The sequence below is a fragment of the Erythrolamprus reginae genome, chromosome 3 (genome assembly GCF_031021105.1).
Source record: "Erythrolamprus reginae isolate rEryReg1 chromosome 3, rEryReg1.hap1, whole genome shotgun sequence".
NCBI lineage: Eukaryota > Metazoa > Chordata > Lepidosauria > Squamata > Dipsadidae > Erythrolamprus > Erythrolamprus reginae.
Window position 1 is genome coordinate 162,615,616 of NC_091952.1, and position 18,795 is coordinate 162,634,410.

General features: G+C 38.0%; 1 protein-coding gene across 1 annotated transcript in view; it reads right to left on the reverse strand.

Moving 5' to 3' along the window:
- The window catches only part of CDH10 (cadherin 10), a 119,542-nt gene that overhangs the window by 65,299 nt on the left and 35,448 nt on the right, over nt 1–18,795 (reverse strand). Inside the window, exon 2 of the mRNA XM_070747116.1 lies at nt 1,517–1,811. Coding sequence (XP_070603217.1) covers nt 1,517–1,811 — 295 coding nt within the window. The remainder of the gene's footprint in view (nt 1–1,516; nt 1,812–18,795) is intronic.

Consider the following 18,795-nt stretch of genomic DNA (forward strand, 5'->3'; position numbering starts at 1 on the left):
GGATGTTGTATGTATTAGCACTGCATAAGTAATTGCCACATCAATTATCTATGTTTTTCTCTTTTCAACCACACCAAAAATCTGGTGTCTTATGAGCCAAGACTTTATCAGTCTATATTTGGAAATTTCACAGTATTTTTCATGCTTCCAGCCACCCAGAGTTATTGGATATGAAATGGTTGGCAAATACATTTCATAATAAATAAATACATTTTACCCTGTCCATTTTCTACTATTTTTTTTCAACTCTACATTGTGACAATTTTTTCTTTACTGGCATGTGAACATTTTTACACATATTCCAATTAAAAGTTACGTTTGCCAGGTATGTTATGTCATTGTTTATAATCAGTTTGTGCAATCTTCATGCACAAGCTGAATATATGATCTATTGTTTCTCCTTTGTACAATTTACACTTTGAAACGTTTAATTTTTTTTTTAAATTGTTCTTGATTACACTAGTTTGAATAGCTTGCTTTTATGAAGCAAAAACCAAGAGTTCAATTTCTTTTTCTTTTTCAGCCAGATTTTATCTTTACCCACTTTCCCTGATATTTTGTAGAAATTGACCACATAATGCTTTTTCTCTTGCCAGATTCAGTTTGGGGTTTTAGTTCATTATTTTGATATTCACTTTTTGTTTCCTGTACCATTATTAACATCCAATTTGTAAACCAATGCTTGGTTTTGGCTATCTTTTATATGATCAGACAATGCATGCTTTTCTTTAACAGTTTATTTGATCTGAAGTAAACTTCTGCCTCCACTTTTTGTGAATCAAGAATAATCTAAATTTCGCTACAGCGATGTCATGCATACTGAATAGTATGAGTTCTTTTGTTTTGTCCAGTTTTATAGCAAACCAAAGATATGACCCAGTTATTGATGGGTTTGATGGTGTCGTTAACACTTTTTTCACTCTTTGGATATATATTTTTCACTAATCAAATTTTTAACTTGTCCATGTTTTCTTTTTAATTCAACTGTAAAAGGCCCAGATACTTATGGATTCATCCTAATGGCTCCTGAGAATTTGGCAGTAGTGGGTTGCACCCGGTACAGCTGGGATCAAGGTTCCAGTAGCAGAAATGAAGATGTGCAGGAATCTCTATGCCCCTGGCTCGTACACATATGTGCCCATGCAAGATCTGGCTTCTGCACATGTGCCAGAAGTGAAATATCACACAAGGACACACTTGTGCATGAGATTTCGCCCATTTTTGGTGTTTCTTTGCATCCGCGCATGCACAGAGGTAAAAATATTGGTGAAAATCACTGAAATTTTGCTCTTGTGTGTGCCCTCACATGAGATTTGGCTTCTGGCACCTGTTTATGTTATTCATTCATGTTATTTATTAAATTACATAATTTTACCTCCACACAAAATAACCTTTGAAGAACCTGCTGGCCCTGCTCAGTTTAAACAATCTTCTTAATGTAAACAAATCTATAGTCCAACTACCTAAATTTACAGTAAGATCCATCAATTTTACAATTTCTGAAGGGTATACTTACCAACCACTGACATTTCAGGAACACTTGCTATATAAATTTCTTCTGCAAATGTTGGCTCATTGTCATTGATGTCATGGATTTTGATGACAAACTCGGATTCAGGTTCCACTGGCTGGAGTGTTCTTCGGTTAATGGCCTGGGCACGGAGGGTGTAGTAAGCTTTCTCTTCTCTATCAATTCTTCTTGTGGCATGAATATCTCCTGTTCTTTCATCAATAACAAAAAGAGTGCCAGCCCCATCTCCTGACAAGATGTACTTGAGAGATCCATCTCCTTTGTCCTGGTCAGAGTGAAGCTAGAGCAGAAAAAAAAGGGGGAGGATAAGCAAGAAGAAAGAAACAAAACTGTGTAAACATAATAACAATAATATTAATACAGTGTTCCCTCGATTTCCGCGGGTTCGAACTTCGCGAAAAGTCTATACCATGGTTTTTCAAAAATATTAATTAAAAAATACTTTCCCCCCCCTATACCAGTTTTTCCCGCCCGATGACGTCATATGTCATCGCCAAACTTTCATCCGACTTTAATAATTTTTTAAAAATAAACTTTAATAAATAAACATGGTGAGTAATGATCTAAATGGTTGCTAAGGGAATGGGAAATTGCACTTTAGGGGTTTAAAGTGTTAAGGGGAGGCTTATGATACTATTCATAGCCAAAAATAGTGTATTTATTTCCACATCTCTACTTCACGGAAATTCGACTTTTGTGGGCAGTCTCGGAACGCATCCCCCGCAAAAATCGAGGGAACACTGTAATCCAGTTAATTAGGATATATTAAATTCCACATGGCTGTAGAAAATATGAACTGACAATATATATTCCATCTCACAGAGTGTGTAATGTGTTTCGGTATAGCATCCGTAGCAAAAGCAGATATAGTACTTCTCATTATCGGAATGATCTTAATTCTGAAAATAATCTTGATAGTTTAGCTTTGGTGGCAGATTTTAGTTTTTCTAGCAACACCTGTTCTGCAGAGCAGAACATTTGTGTCACAAATCTTACAAGAATTTTATGTTAATGCTGACCTTTCCTTTCTTGAAAATGAATCTATTAAACATTCACAACCTGCTGTGTTGGTTGTAAATTTTCTAAGCAGATAAAGGACATGACAGGACACATATTAATTAAGAATATTATATGTTCTTGAGCTGGTGGTGCACTTAAAAAAAATCTCAAAGCTTCATATGTGCTAAAGAAAAAAATTATATAGAGGATCCTCAGAAATTTGTTGGTAAAGTTCAATCTCCTAAAATGTATTAGATATAGAATGAAAGAACTTTAGACATGACACATTTTTTTATCTAAGGATTAGAGACCTTGATTTGTTGATATCTAACAGTTCTGCTTCCTGAAGAAGTAAATCTAACTAGTATTAATCTAATTTAATCTAATGGTCAATTTTTGGACTTTATGGGTATGGGTCACATTGGTTTGCAACAGAAACCATATAGGAACAAATGTTCCATGGAAAACCCTAGTTTAAGCTTAGGCAGATATCATTTTATTCTCTCAGGGTATTCTTCTGCTGTGTAGTTTCATTTTGGAGACATTTTTGTTCTTTATTTATATTCTCCCCCCCCCCACACACACACAATACATACTGTATTATATATATGCACAATTACAGCCAGATCAGTACATCAGTCATGCTTTATTCAGAGTTGGGAAAAATAAATTGCCAAAATATTTTTTTCACTTTTGAATGAATTCTTTGAAAAAGGGGGTGGGATCGAGATAGGAAGAATAAAATATTTCCCAATTTTCCAATCCAGCAAAGATAGTATGCTGTTCTGTTTAAAAAAAGTTACAAATCTTCTGTTCCCGGGTCACCCTGACCCGGACCGAAAACTCTTCATTTGCAGTGCTTATGTTTGGTCAATTTGAATACTTTTTTCACTTGGAAAGTAGTCTGAACATTTCTGCACACAATGATATGAAAATTGAACTGAAGAAATTAATCCTTATTGGTTTATTTTGCACATAAATATGCCTCCCCCCCGTTTTTGTGAATTTTGTTTAGGTTTATTGATAATTATGCCTGCAAAATGCATTCTATTTTACTAAAGTTGGTGTGGGATTGGTAGCTTGAACATTTCTGAACATAATGATATGAAAATTGAACTGGAAAAATTGATGCATATTGGTTTATTTTGTTGATGAAATGCACGCCCCCCATTTTTAAAAAATAGTCTTCACTTTATGGATAGTTTTGCTAGCAAAATACATTCTATTTTACTAAAGTTGGTGTGGGATTGGTAGCTTGAACATTTCTGAACATAATGATATGGAAATTGAACTGTAAAAATTGATGCATATTGGTTTATTTTGCACATAAATGTATGCCTCCCCCTGTGTTCAATTATTTCAATTTATATAAAAATTATGCTGTTAATTTCAAACTTACATACTTTTTTTAGTAAAATGGATTTGTTTCATAAAATTAGTTCTCTGGCTACAATGTGGTTGATTTTCAAAAGGATATTCCAAATATTTCTAGCCAAATATGTATAAAAAGTGACAATAATGACACAGAGCAAGGCCGATGGGGGGGGGCTTTTGTGGCAAAAATAAACCAATAATAACCATTTTTCCAGTTCATTTATATTTTTCTTATATTCATAAATGTTCAATTTAGTATATCAAATCTTTTGGGGGAAAATTCCTTAGGGATTTGTAGCCTTAAAAAATAGAAATTGACACGAAATTCAGAAAGGATGGGGGGAGGGGCTTCTTGATCAAAATAAAAATATAAGTCTCAATTTTTCCAGTTCAATTTTCATATCATTATGTTCATAAATGTTCAAACTAGTTTTCCAGTTGAAAAAGTTTTCAAAAAGATCAAATTCAAGTACCTAAAAAAATTATTTTTGGTCCGGTCACATACGAACAGAAACAGACTCGAAGTGATGATTTTTTTTTGCCCAGAAAACAATTAGCCACCACCCCAAAAATATTTTTTGATGATCAGCATTGTTAAATTGAGTAAATGAATGCCTAAGATTTTAAAGAATATTTCGGATTTGGAGCATAAAAAAATAAAAAGTGAAAATGGTTGCAAGCAGCTGAGGGGGGGAGGCCTTATTTCTGATGTTAACCAGTAAGAATCATTTTTTCAGTTCCTTTATATTTTTCTTATATTCAGAAATGTTCAAGCTACCAATCCCACACCAACTTCAGTAAAATAGAATGCATTTTGCAAGCAAAACTATCCATAAATTTAAAAAACTTTCACAAAAACGGGGGGGGGCGTGCATTATATCAGCAAAATAAACCAATAAGAATTACTTTTTTCATTTCAATTTTCATATCATTGTGTGCAGAAATGTTCAGACTACTTTCCAAGTGAAAAAAGCTTTAAAAAAGACTAAACATAAGCACTGCAAATGAAGAGTTTTCGGTCCGGGTCAGGGTGACCCGGGAACCGAAGATTTGTAACTTTTTTTGCCCAGCAAAAACTAAGCCCCCCCCCCCCCCCAAAAAAAAAAAAAAATTCTCATAGAGAGAACCCCTGAAATGATGAACAGTCATGAAATTTCAAGTTTCAGATATGCAGGGAAAATTTTTTACAGGGACTCAAACTTGGCTTCAGGTCAAATAGACCCGAAACAGAACAGCAGGGTATATTATGTTGCCCCTGGCATTACATTAAATGCATTATATTAACAGTGTACATGTACTTCATGGATCACCTTTAGAACAAAATTCATTATAACTGACAGTATGAAAGATGGGTGCTGAATAATCACGTCATAGTCAATTTTTCTTTTAACAGTGAAAGATTGACCTAAGTACTAAGGATTGAGAATGTTGGCTGAAACAAACTAGATATTATGTTTATTCCATTTGTTTTTATTATTGTTTTTGTTAGTGCAGTTTAAATTTGTCACTGACTATTTTTCCAAGGTTCAGTCCTTCTAAATTGAAACAATTATTTTTTTACACATATTTTATTGTCATGGACATTTGTTTTAGGACATCTATCAAAGGTTCAGTGTTTCTCTTTAGCCCCATGTTTGCCTTTATTTGTTTTATGTTTTTGTTCACAAATTCCACTAAGGTAGTACATTTCTTTGTTTTTTGTGCTCCAAGAGGCCAGATGATCACACCACTGATCCAATCAGAGATCTTTAGCAAATACAATCAATGACTTCTCTGCACGATAGCCTGGCATGAAAGCAGAATGAAAAGCATCTGGATAATCAGCTTTCTCCATGGCACTCTGTACTTTAAACCTGAATCCTCTTGCAGCAAATGTTGATCAATATAGCCATTGCTTCTTGAATACATTACTGCCTTCAGGGCAGACAGAACCATAACTTCATTCAAAGATGAATTTGCTATAGCTTGAACCTAATAATAATAATAATAATAATAATAATAATAATAATAATAATAATAATAATAGTAATAGTAATAATAGTAATAATAATAATAATAATAATAATAATAATAATAATAATAATAATAATAATAATATAATTTATTAGGTTTGTATGCTGCCCCTCTCCGCAGACTCGGAGCGGCTCACAACAATAATAAAACAGTGTACAATGAACAAATCTAATATTTAAAAGAAAATATCTAAAAACCCATTATTTTAAAAACATACAACACAAGCATACCATACATAAAACTATATAAGCCTGGGGGAGATGTCTCAATTCCCCCATGCCTGGCAATATAGGTGGGTCTTAAGCAATTTATGAAAGACAAGGAGGGTGGGAGCAGTTCTGATCTCTGGGGGGAGTTGATTCCAGAGGCCCAGGGCCACCACAGAGAAGGCTCTTCTCCTGGGGCCCTCCAGACGACATTGTTTAGTTGATGTGATCCGGAGAAGGCCAACTCTGTGGGATCTTATCGGCCGCTGGGATTCGTGTGGCAGAAGACAGTCTCAGAGGTATTCTGGTCCAATGCCATGTAGGGCTTTATAGGTCATTACCAACACTTTGAATTGTGACCGGAAACTGATCGGCAGCCAGTGCAGGCCATGGAGTGTTGGAGAGACGTGGGTGAACCTATGTAACCCCACAATAGCTCTCACGGCCGTATTCTGCATGATCTGAAGTTTCCGAACTCTTTTCAAAGGTAGCCCCATGTAAAGAGTGTTGCAGTAGTCAAACCTCGAGGTGATGAGGGCATGAACGACTGTGAGCAATGACCCTTTCCAACTGGTGCACCAGGCAAACCTGTGTGAATGCCCTCCTCACCACAGCCAAAACATGATGTTCCAATGTTAGCTGTGGATCGAGGAGGATGCCCAAGTTGCAGGGGGCAATAATTCCCCTCCCCAGGGTAATGGATGGACAGATGGAATTGTCCTTGGGAGGCAAACCCACAGCCACTCCATCTTGTCGGGGTTGAGTTTGAGCTTGTTGACACCCATCCAGACCCACCAGCCTCCAGGCACCGGCACATCACTTCCACTGATCATGTTCCACCAACTGGAAGGTCTTCACCAGACAGGAGGGAAATGGATTGAAAGGACAGGTGGATGGTTAACAACCCAAAGGAATATTTCCACTTCTTTGGTTATTATACGATTAAATATTTTCCAGCTAACAGAACAGGCCAACTCAGCCAGATCTGCCTAGTCAGAGTCTATGTCTAAGTAAAGCTGAACAAAGTTATCTATCAGATACTTAGAATGCTTCTAAGATCAGCCCTAAAAATCTTTTTTGTGATATGGCCTCCTTACTCTACCACAAGTAATGTGCATTTTATAAAGGGCTGAATGCAAAATAAGAATATAAAAAGATTATACTGAGACATACAGTATTATACCATGTATCAAGTTGGTAGATTGAAAAGCTCTTTTATCAATTCATCTTTTCTACAAATTATCCTAAGTGATTTTATATAAGTTTACACCGTTCTGACTCTCTTTTTCCTTGTTCTCTTTTTTCTTCACCTAACTCAATTCTGATCAGAAAAACGAGATCAAGAATCCCAGCCCTTATTTCCTAACAAGATATACCTGAAGTATTCTTTTAATTATTGAAGAAATAACAGAGAGATGTACACCACGTACATAAAAATAATTGTTTGGAGATGAGAAAGCTTTCTATACCCAAAGTACCCAGTCTATTAACCAAAAATTACTTCATTGGTGGAATCTGAATCAGAGTTTTGACATCAAATCTCAGGCAGTTGCTCATTCCTTGGTTATGTGAAATAAATGACCCCAGACGGGTAAAATTGCAACTGGTTTATTTGCTTCTGTTCAGCAGTAATACTATCTTCCAGCTGCTACTATTGTATCCAGGCACAAACTGGACTAAAGCAGGGTTTCCCTATATTTATACTCTTTTTTTCTGGCTCAAGTCTGGGCTGACAGTTTTACAGTTCTCCCACTCAAACGGAGTAACCAATCAGAAGGATACATTTAAATTTGAACTATTTACATTTAACTATTTACATATTCAACACCCCTCCCCTCTTAGTTTAGTTGCAGGTCATTCGGAAAGCCATGTGACAAAATCGTCCAATCAACTTGTTCTGCGCACCTCCCTCTCTGACTTGCGCAGATCAGTCGAATCTTGTATTTCGGAGGAGGAGGTTGGCTCATCTGCGGCTTTGCGGAGTGCTCCTGGCCTTGCCAGTGGGGTACCTCCATGCGTTGAGTCCACGGAAACACTGCCGGCTTCCTCAGGAGTAGCTCCCGTAATGCTGGAACATCACCAGGAGTCTGGTAAATACAAGTTAATCTCTATATTATCCATTGTGGAACGACTTTGTCGATTTTGTGGTCACATCGTGCTCCCTGTAGGAAATGAAGTGTCAGAGTCCAAGTTATAGTTTTGTTTTTGTCCTTTGAGGAGGCTGGCTGATTCCAGGCACCTCTGTAAATGGTCGATATGTCTTTTCCAAGTCCAGCCATCCTCCAAAAGGACAGAATATGTTTTTGGAGCTGTTTTTTCTACAATTGTCCCTTTAACCCAGTTTAGCCCCCCCATCAAAAATTTTAGCAAATACTGTTTGTCCCACAGATAAAGACCTTTCAGAGGAGGTATGCATGTTTCTTTGGGATTCCGAGTATGAGGGGAGTAATCGATCTAGGGGGGACCTCAGTTTCCTTTCCATCAGCAATTCAGCTAGACTTTTATTGGTCACAGAGCTGGGGGTGATGTGCTGTGTGAGTAGAATTTGATACAGGCGTTCCTGAATTTCTCCTGGTTCTGACCTTTTAAGTGCTTCCTTAGCCACTCTCACTAAATGTTCTACTTGCCCATTTGCCCAAGGGGAGTAAGGTGATATTAAGGCATGTCTTATACCTAATTGTGCCAGGAAGAGCTCCATTTGTGTGGAGGTGAACTGTGGTCCATTATCAGATAACAACACATCTGAGAACCCATAGGTTGCAAAAAGTTGGCGGAGTGCCTTGATGGTGGCACAGGCTGTGGGTGTTCCCATTAGAACAATTTCTACCCATTTGGAATATGCATCCACTATTACCAGGAATGAATGTGATTCTACTGGACCTCCATAGTCAATATGAATTTTGGACAAGGGTCCTTTTGGGGTTTCCCACTCCACTGGGGTGGTTCTTTGAGAGTTAGGTCTGGACTCATAGCAGGGTGAGCATGTGGCTACCCACTGCTGTATATCAGTGTCTAGGCCTGGCCACCACAGTAATCGGAGTTTGTGCCTCCCAGGTTTCTGGTATATCCTCTCGTGTAGGAGTGAGGGGGTCGATACTCCCTTGGTTGCCAGATGTTGGGCTGTTGACGAAGGCTTCTTTGGGCCGGCGGAAGGTCATCGGAGAAAACAGCTCTGCATGCTTTGGTGATGTGTCCTCTGCGGTCGCAGCGGCGGCAGATGGAGTCATGGACAGGGCATCTGGAGTGAGGGTGGTTTCCTCTGCAAGTGGAACAGGTGAGGAGATGGTGAGTAGGTCTCTGCGGTCTGGTCTGAGGTGTCCTCTCCTTCCGATGGCTGTGGCAGTTGGTTTCCGGCTTCCTCTATGGATGCAGTGCTGTCTATTTTACAAATAGTGGACTTTTTGTCATTCTTTTTAAGTTCAGCAGCTACGGCTTCTGATACTTATACAGTCTGGGCAGCCTTGATTACGTCCTGCAATGAAGAGTCTTCTTCGGAAAGTTGCAAATTGCTACATTCTGCATGCTGAATATTAAGGCATCAATCAATCTGGCTTCAGGATTGTCGGATTTGCACTTGGACAAAACAGCCCACAAACGGGTGGTGAACTGATTGATGGATTCTCCCTCAGCTTCAGACATATGGGAGAATCAGGGTCTATATATGATCAATGGCTTGGTGGGCTTAAAATGAGCCGCGAGTTTGGCCATCAATGTTGCCCAGCATACCGAGTTTGCAGGAAGCGAATCAGTAAGTGTTTGAGCCAAATCATAAATCTGAGATCCACAATAGTTTAAGAATATGGCTCTCTTTGGTCTACAGTCGGCATCTTTCATGCCGGCTGCCTCTAGAAACACATCAAATTTGCCCATATACTCATCCCAAGTAGTTTTCTTGGGATCGAAAAGTTCGGGCAGTCTGGCTACTGAAGATTTCTCCATGTTAATAGGCAGGCATGGGTTGACCTCCTTCGTCGCCAGTTAAATAAATGACCCCAGAAAGGTAAAATTGCAACTGGTTTATTTGCTTCTCTTCAGCAGTAATACTATCTTCCAGCCACTACTATCTTCCAGCCATTGTATCCAGGCGCAAACTGGACTAAAGCGCGGTTTCTCTATATTTATACTCTTTTTTCCTGCCCAAGTCTGGGCTGACAGTTTTACAATTCTCCCGCTTCTTAGTTCTAGGTTGCTTCTGTTCTAGTTTAGTTTCCATCCATTGCTTTTTCTGCCCTGAGGTGCTTTGGAGAATAACTTGACTACCTCTTCTTTGTGGCAACCTCTGGAACACAGATATCATAATAGTTTCTTTTATATATTTATTAATTTTAACTGTAAGTTACCCAGAGTTATTGTGGAGTTAGGTAGCCTTCAGGTTGAATGAACGAACGAACCAACCAACCAACCAACCAACCAACCAACCAACCTAAGTGGGCATATCAAGAGAATCAACCCACCCTATGGGTCTACCCTGGTCTCATTTATACATGGCGTGTCAAATGCTTTATCCAAGGTATGTTTGTGGTTCAGGGGAAAAAAAAACTGTTACAGACTGATTGGCATTTAGGAGGCCAAGAGCAAATGACCTGACACTGGGGTTTAATACTGAAAGACAGAACCAGTTTTAAACATCAATCCTCTTTCCCCACAAGCGGTCCACCTCCAGATTCCCATCATAGCTCTCGCTGATATTATTGCTTCTTTTTAACTATCATCAATCATATTCCTGAAATTTCTCCCAATTACCATCTTGTTAAACAGAAAAATAAAATATTCCTTTATTTTCACTGACCTCCACAACTTTTCTAACAGATTCTCTAATGTTGCCTAATTGTATTGTCACCAAATTGCAGAAAATGTATTGAAACTGGTAAAACTGTAGCCTTTATTAAGTACGTCTGCGTCAAGAGTAATAGCTGATTTGAGATTTTAAGCAGCAAATTTGGCTCAATGCTTATACTTTTGGTCCGCTTAAGGTGCTTTAGTATCATTTATCTTCATATTTTTGCTTCTTTCTTCTAAATCCAAGCATGTCCCAGCATAAATCATTGTTAAGTTCATTGCTCCCAAACAGTGAAGAATGACTTAATGAAAAAGGAAGAGATTTATTTAGCAATCACTACTCAAATTACAACTGTTCATTACATTTTCTTCCCACTACCTCTATCAATGACCATCTATTACTAGTTTAGCCTTAATGCAAACATATCGTTTTGTTGTGCCCTTTTATTGATATTTGTATCTCTCATTATTTCTCTGGCATTTTACAATCATGCTAAAACTTGTAACACCTCCAGTGGTTATTTTAATGTAACGTCAATGATAATTGGATATATAGTAGAATAATAAAGTTATATAAATATCTCATCTAATCATGGACACCACTGTGATTATAGGAACTGGAACTGAGGAACTGCAGGCAATTCCCTCTAATTAATACTCTGGGCCTACAGGGCCTTAACCAATCACAATACAGTAATACCTCGTCTTACGAACCTAATTGGTTCCGGAAGGAGGTTTGTAAGGCGAAAAGTTCGTAACACGAAACAATGTTTCCCATAGGAAACAATGTAAAAGCAATTAATGCGTGCAAGGGGGGAAGAAATCGCAAAATGGTGCTACACTGGACGACGACACCCGGTTGTCACCTTTTAAAACAGCCGGGGGGCTTCTCGGCGTTCTCCCGAACCCGAACTTTTGCCGAACTTTTTGGGTTCGGGTGGCCGGCAAGAAGCGCCGCCGCCCGCCTGTCACCTTCTGAAACAGCCGGGGGGCTTCTCGGCATTCTCCCGAATGCCGAACCCAGAAATTCATCAAAAGTTTGGGTTCAGGTTCGGGTTCCGGAGGCTGCCGAGAAGCGCCCGGCTGTTTCAGAAGGTTACAGCCGGGCGGCGCTGCCCAGCAGAGCGCCATTTTTGCAATCGGCAGCAGCGTTTTCAGCCGATCTGGAGGCTGAAACGAAGGTGGGGAATCCCAATAGGGAATTCCATCGGCAGAGCTTTGACATCACGAAGACGTCCTTCCTGGTCGGCTACGGAGAGGGGCGGCATACAAGTCTAATAAATAATAATAATAATAATAATAATAATAATAATAATAATAATAATAATAATAATAATAATAATAGTTTCACTTAACCAGCATATGTGTGTGCTCATTGATCCTTTGATGCAAGTCGTGGGTGCACATGCAAGCCACTTGCACAAATGCAGTACCGAGCACGACAGCTTGCATGCCACTTGTATGGCTCAGTTGCACTGAGGCCTGGGGGTTGGGGACCCCAAGTCGAAAGGATAGTCTTATATATAAACAGATTAATGAAAACCACTATTGTATGGAGAAGCTTTTCTCAAAATTTTATATCTTTTTAGTATCCAGAGTTTCAGTTTGCCCCATTTTTCAATAGAATTTCTTCAACAGATTATGGCCAAGGCCTGCTTTTATGCACATCAACTATTTGTAGTAGTAGTAGTAGTAGTAGTAGTAGTAGTAGTAGTAGTAATAGTTATTGATTGTTTTTTAAGATGATGAGTTTTTAATCATAGTTATAATTATTAGATTTGTACTTATATAGTTTATATTGTTGTTGTGAGCCGCCCTGGGTCTCTGGAGAGGGGTGGCATACAAGTCTAATAAATAAAACATTATTATTATTATTATTATTATTATTATTATTATTATTATTATTATTATCATTGTTGTTGTTGTTGTTTTCACAAAAACAGTAATACACAGCAAGCAAGATTGATATGCTGGATTTTGTTGTTGTTATTATTTATTTATTTATTTATAATTTTTTTTGTTTTGTTTTTTTATTGTTATTATTAGCTTCACCATGATTACTAAGAAAGCTATGAGCAGCTAAAAAGCCTTGGATGGCATTTCTCCAGTGAGGGGAGTAGGAAATGCTTGTGTTTAAAGAACAATATGCCTGTATCATGCTTGGAAAATAATGAAAAACCAATTTTAAGAAATGGTGGTTTGTTCATCATGATGGTAAGGCTTTTGCAAAATATTAAAAGACAACACAGTAGGCTGTAGCAAGAGAAGGGATCACAGGAATGTCCTGAATTGACTCCATTTTTTGGATAAAAATAGAAACAATTTATTAGCAATACCTGCTATACTTGCATTGAGGACATTTTTTTCTAAAAGTAAGAGAGGCTTAACAATGGAATCAATTGCTAAATAGGCTTCCTTTTATTGGATATATTCATGCATATCCACCCTTCTGTCAGTGATTGTTTAATTGGAATTGGGATTCTGCACATAGCAGGGATTTGGAGTTAGCAGCCTATCGGTTTTCTTCCAACTCTATGTATTATGGGGGGAGGGGGGAACCCCCAAGCATTCTGGAACAAAAGACATGTTTCTTTCTTTGGCCAACAATTATTTATTTACTACTGCATTACCTGGACTCATATGTCTTTTCCATCCAAGTAGCATATAAACCCTGTCTTGGATGCTGTATATTTTAGCTGCCATTTCTTTCATGTTCTCCAATGTGGCCTGTCACAGCTGTTTGGTACTGATAGCACAGTCCCTGCTTTTGTGAAAACACCCAGCTTCTTCTCTTTTAAAAAGAAGGCAAGTGAAATTTTGACATAGACCAAAATCACGCTGGGGAAAGAAGACTCTTTCTTAAACAGCTGAAAGTAATTTTTAGTGCCAAAACAAAGGGCTTTTTTGTATATTCAAAAATATTTCTTGAAATATCCAGCCAAATTGACTGGTGAATAGAGTTTGTTACCATTGCAGAATTAAATGGTAAACAGTCATTGAACAAAAACATATGACTAGGAACAAGGCAATCCTATTTTAGACTTTGATCTGTAATCACTGAAGTCTTTCTATCTACTGAATATTTGCAAATTATCTTTGCTTGCCACGCAATACAGATAGTCCTAGACTTACAACCACAATTGAGCCCAATATCTCTGTTGCTAAGTGAGATATTTGTTAAGTGAATTTTGCCACATTTTACCACCATTCTTGCCAACATTAAGTGGATTATTTAAATTTTTAACTTAGTAACATGGCTGTTAAATGAATCTGGCTTCCTCATTGACTTTGTCAGAAGGTCACAAAAGTTGATCACATGACCATGGGACTTAAATATGAGTCAATTGCCAAGCATCTGAATTTTCATCACATGACCATGAGTATGCAGCAATAAATGTAAGTGTGAAAAACGGTCATAAGACATTTTTTCAGTGCTGTTGTAAAAGGTCACTAAATGAAATATTATAAGTTGAGGACTACCTTTATTGACTGGAGGTATTTTCAGAGGGGATAAAATCATATATATACATATGTATGTATGTTTGTATGCATATATGCACTGTATATATGTATAAAATAACCATCCTCGGCTATAGAACTGTATCGGGCTTGATAAACCAACACAGCTTGAAAATTAATGAGTAGTTACGATCAGTCGCTCTTGCCCTGTTCTCTCCTCAGGCTTGCCCCATAGATTCCTCTCCTCTGCTTTTTTCTCCCTCAGGCTTGCCCACAGAAGCCTCCTCTATCACCTTCTCTGTCTCAGCCTTGCCCCACAGAAGCTTCTCCTATCCCCTTCTCTCTCTCATGCCCGAGAAGCCTCCCCTATCCTATACTCTTCTCTCTCTCAGCCTTGCCTCAGAATCCTCTCCTCCATTCTTCTCTCCCTCAGCCTTGCCTCCCTTATCCTACCCCCTTCTCTCCCTCACATTTCCCCCACAGAAGGCTCCCCTATCCTACCCTCTGCTTGCTCCTGTGAAAGTAAAACTAAATCTGAAACGCATCTCATTTGCTTATTTTTTGCATTTGGAATAGATTTCTTTTCCGATGGGTAGGGAGAGAACTCCTTAGCATCAGAGGGATGAGGACCCCTAGAACCCAAGAAGAACATATGTGGCAAATTTCAAGTTTGCAGGTCTTTAACAAATTAACAGAGTTGGAAGGGACCTTGTGGGTCATCTAGTCCAACCCCCCCCCATTCAACCAGGAGATCCTACACAGTTTCTGACAAATGACAATCTAATCTCTTCCTGAAAGTCTTATATATTTATTTATTTTATTTATTTATTTTGTCCAATGCACAACAATACACAATGAAGGTTATAGAGGTTATACTCAAGTAAAATATATTAGAGAAAGAGTAGAAGTGAAAATTTAGGAATAGAATATATCAATTAGAGAATAGAAGGATATTATGAGAGTAGTATAAGAAGAATAGAATAGAAGAATAGTAGATATGATATAAGAGATATAGGAGAGGCAATAGGACAGCGGACAGGAGGCACGGTAGTGCACTTATGCACGCTGCTTACTGACCTCTTAGGAATCTGGAGAGGTCAACTGTGGATAGTCTGAGGGTAAAATGTTGTGGGTTAGGGGAAGATACTATGGAGTCCAGTAATGAGTTCCATGCTTCGACAACTCGATTACTAAAGTCATATTTTTTACAGTCCAATTTTGAGCGGTTAATATTAAGCTTGTATCTGTTGTGTGCTCTTGTGTTGTTGTGGTTGAAGCTGAAGTAGTCATTGATAGTCAGGACGTTGCAGCATATGATCTTGTTTAAGGCGTCGTAGTTGTAAGCTTTCTAGAGCCAAGATAGTGAGTCTAGTTTCGTAGGGTATTCTGTTTCGGGTAGAGGCGTAAAGGGCTCTTCTGATGAAGTATCTTTGGACATTTTTGAGGGTGTTAATGTCCGAGATGCAGCATGGGTTCCAAACAGATGAGCTGTATTCTAGGATGGGTCTGGCGAAAGTTTTGTAAGCTCTGGTAAGTAGTGTGAGATTGCCAGAGCAGAAGCTACGTAGGATTAGATTAACAACTCTTGAAGCTTTCTTGCCGATGTTGTTGCAGTAGGCTTTGGTGCTTAAGTCTTTTGTTATTAGTGCTCCGAGGTCTTTAACCAATTGGGGGTTATCTGTGATAATTTGTATTTGTGGTTCTGATTCTTTTTACCGATGTGTAGGACAGAGCATTTGCTGGTTGAGATTTGGTGTTGCCATTTGTTAAACCAGTCAGAAACAGAGTCTAGATCTTTTGGGAGAGTAGTTCTCAAGTGATGAAGCTCCCACAACTTCTGAAGGCAAGCTGTTCCATTGGCTGATTGTTCTATCAGAAAGGCTTTATGGTTCTGATTACAGCATGAGTGGTTTTCGTATATGTATATGTAAAAGGATATATGTATATATGGAAAACAAAGCTTTGTTTGCCCTAGCACAAAACTGAAAGCACCAACCTGAAGATGATGAGTGGGACCTCATCGAAATGTCGCCAGGAATCTTTGAAACTTACATGGAAAGAAACCTGAAAATGCCAAGACCTTCATACCTGTACCCATGAAAATCTATGAAAACATGTTTGTGTGTGTGTGCGTACACACACACACACACACACACATACATGTATACAAACATATATAATAAATAATCTATCTAGAGATTAAAGCTTTACAGGAAGACTCCCCAGGTTCAAATCCCGGTGAAGGTACAGCTAGCAGATGAGAGCAAAATAGCTTGAAATAGATCTATACCTTCATGTTTATTATCAGCAAAAATATGTTACATACTGTATATAGAATATAGTTTGTGTTGGGACAAGAGGCAAAAAAGAAGCAGCATGCTGTCTCCCATATTTGAGTATACCAGGGTGTTTGGATGGAAAAAAAATAAGCTGAGAGGAGTAGAATCTGTGGTCTAGAGGTTAAAGTGACTGCCTTACAAGCAGACTCTCCAGGTTCAAATCCCAGTAAGCGTATGGCTAGCTGATGAGAGAAAAATAGCTTGAAATAGATCTGTACTAATCTCTCTTCCTTTTCATCATCAGCAAAAATATGTGTTACAAACACACACATGGATTTTTAAGAGGCAAACAAAAAAACCCCAACTCATTCTCATCCAATTTTATTTTTTAAAAACCAATAGTTTAGAAATGCAAATCAGTTCCCTTAGAATGTAACTCACATTACTTCTTACCAGGGATAATTAGCTAAAGTTAAAATTGAACATCTGGAAGTCAAAATTAGCTCAAACATGTTTTAAAATATGTCTTTCTCTTACCTAATTTTGCTCAAATGGCAGTCAAGTGATATTAGAAAAATTGAACATCTGGAAGTCAGAAATAGTTCATTGGTGTTTTTAAAAATGTCTCTTTCTTACCTAATTGTTTTACTTAAATGGCAATCAGGTGACATTATAACTTTATCATATCAAATTGTCATGGTAACAACATGCAAGCAGAAGAAAACTGATGAACTATTTTGATGCACTACTTAATATCAAAAGAAATATTTTTGCTTAATATTCATTGAATAGGAGGAACTGTGATGTGGCCTAGAAGTGGGCCACACCCAGTGAAGCGTGGCTTATGCATTTTCTTTAAACATCTTTCAATGCAAATTGGGTGCTCTGGGGTGGAGCTCCGTTTTTGCTACCCCACTGAGTCCCCCCCCCTTATCCGGGCAGTAGCCCATCCCTGGCCACACTTCACAATCAGGAGGCTGTGGAGTTCAATCCTAGGTAGCAGCAGATATTTCTCTTTCTGTGCGCAAAGAAAATATCTACTGTGAGCTTTGCATAGGCATCAGGAAGGATATCCTGCCAGAAAACACTCAAGTTCATTCAACAGCCCTGACTCCACCAGATACAACAGATTACAGGGTAAAAAAAATTGAGTAACAGATTCTACTTACCATTTGTTTTTACGTTTATTAAAAAATGGAGAAAGAAGAACATAATAATATTTATGGAACAATGAATGGAAAGTCCAGTACAAAATAATTAAAAAGATGTGCCATTTTGGAATCTCTGTATTCCATTTCTATAAACTTCAGTTTACCAAAAATGACTGCTATGCATATGTAACATTTTATTCAGAAACATTGCTAAGGTTTGATATGGTTCTCAAAATTCTCCATTTTAATTTTTATTTGGAATTGGTATTGTTTTTGAAAAGGGAAATACAAAATGATTACCATGTTTTTCAGAGTATAAGCCACATCTTAGTTTTTGGGGAGGAAAATAGCAAAAAACAAAAAATCTGCCTACCAGGTATTCCTCTGGCTAGCATCCTTAATCTGGTCAGCTTCAGCACATTATTTTATCCCCTGGTTAAGGGCTTATAGAAATCTTATTTGGAAAGAGTAATAATGAAAGAGCCAGCAAGCTGGGAAGACCATTAGCACTTTGTCAGGGCTGGAAAGAAACTTATTCAAAGCAAGTAGAGTAATGAAAAAAGCCTGCAAAACTTATGTCTGAAAAATCATTCTTCGGATAGAGTAACAAACAAAGAGCCAGCAAGCCAGTAAGAGCTGGAAAGATTGTTAGCACCTCATTAGGGCTGGAAAGAAACTTATTCTGAGCAAGTAGAGCAATGAAAAAAAGCCTGCAAAGACTTAGAGCTGGAAAGACAATCTTTGGAAAGAGTAACAATGAAAAAGCCTGCAAGGTAAGAGCCAGGAAGACCATTAGCACCTCGTTAGGGCTGGGGGAAAAAGCTTAGAAAAAGCTACATTCAGAATATAAGACACAGCCACATTTTCAGCCTCTTTTAGGGGGGAAAAGGTTTATCTCACTTCCCTTCCTGCAAAAGTAGTTTTGTTTCTTTTCACCTTTTGAAATTTTGAATGAAAAGCACAAAAAAAAAATCTTATTTCAACCACATTCAGGGAAAAGAGTT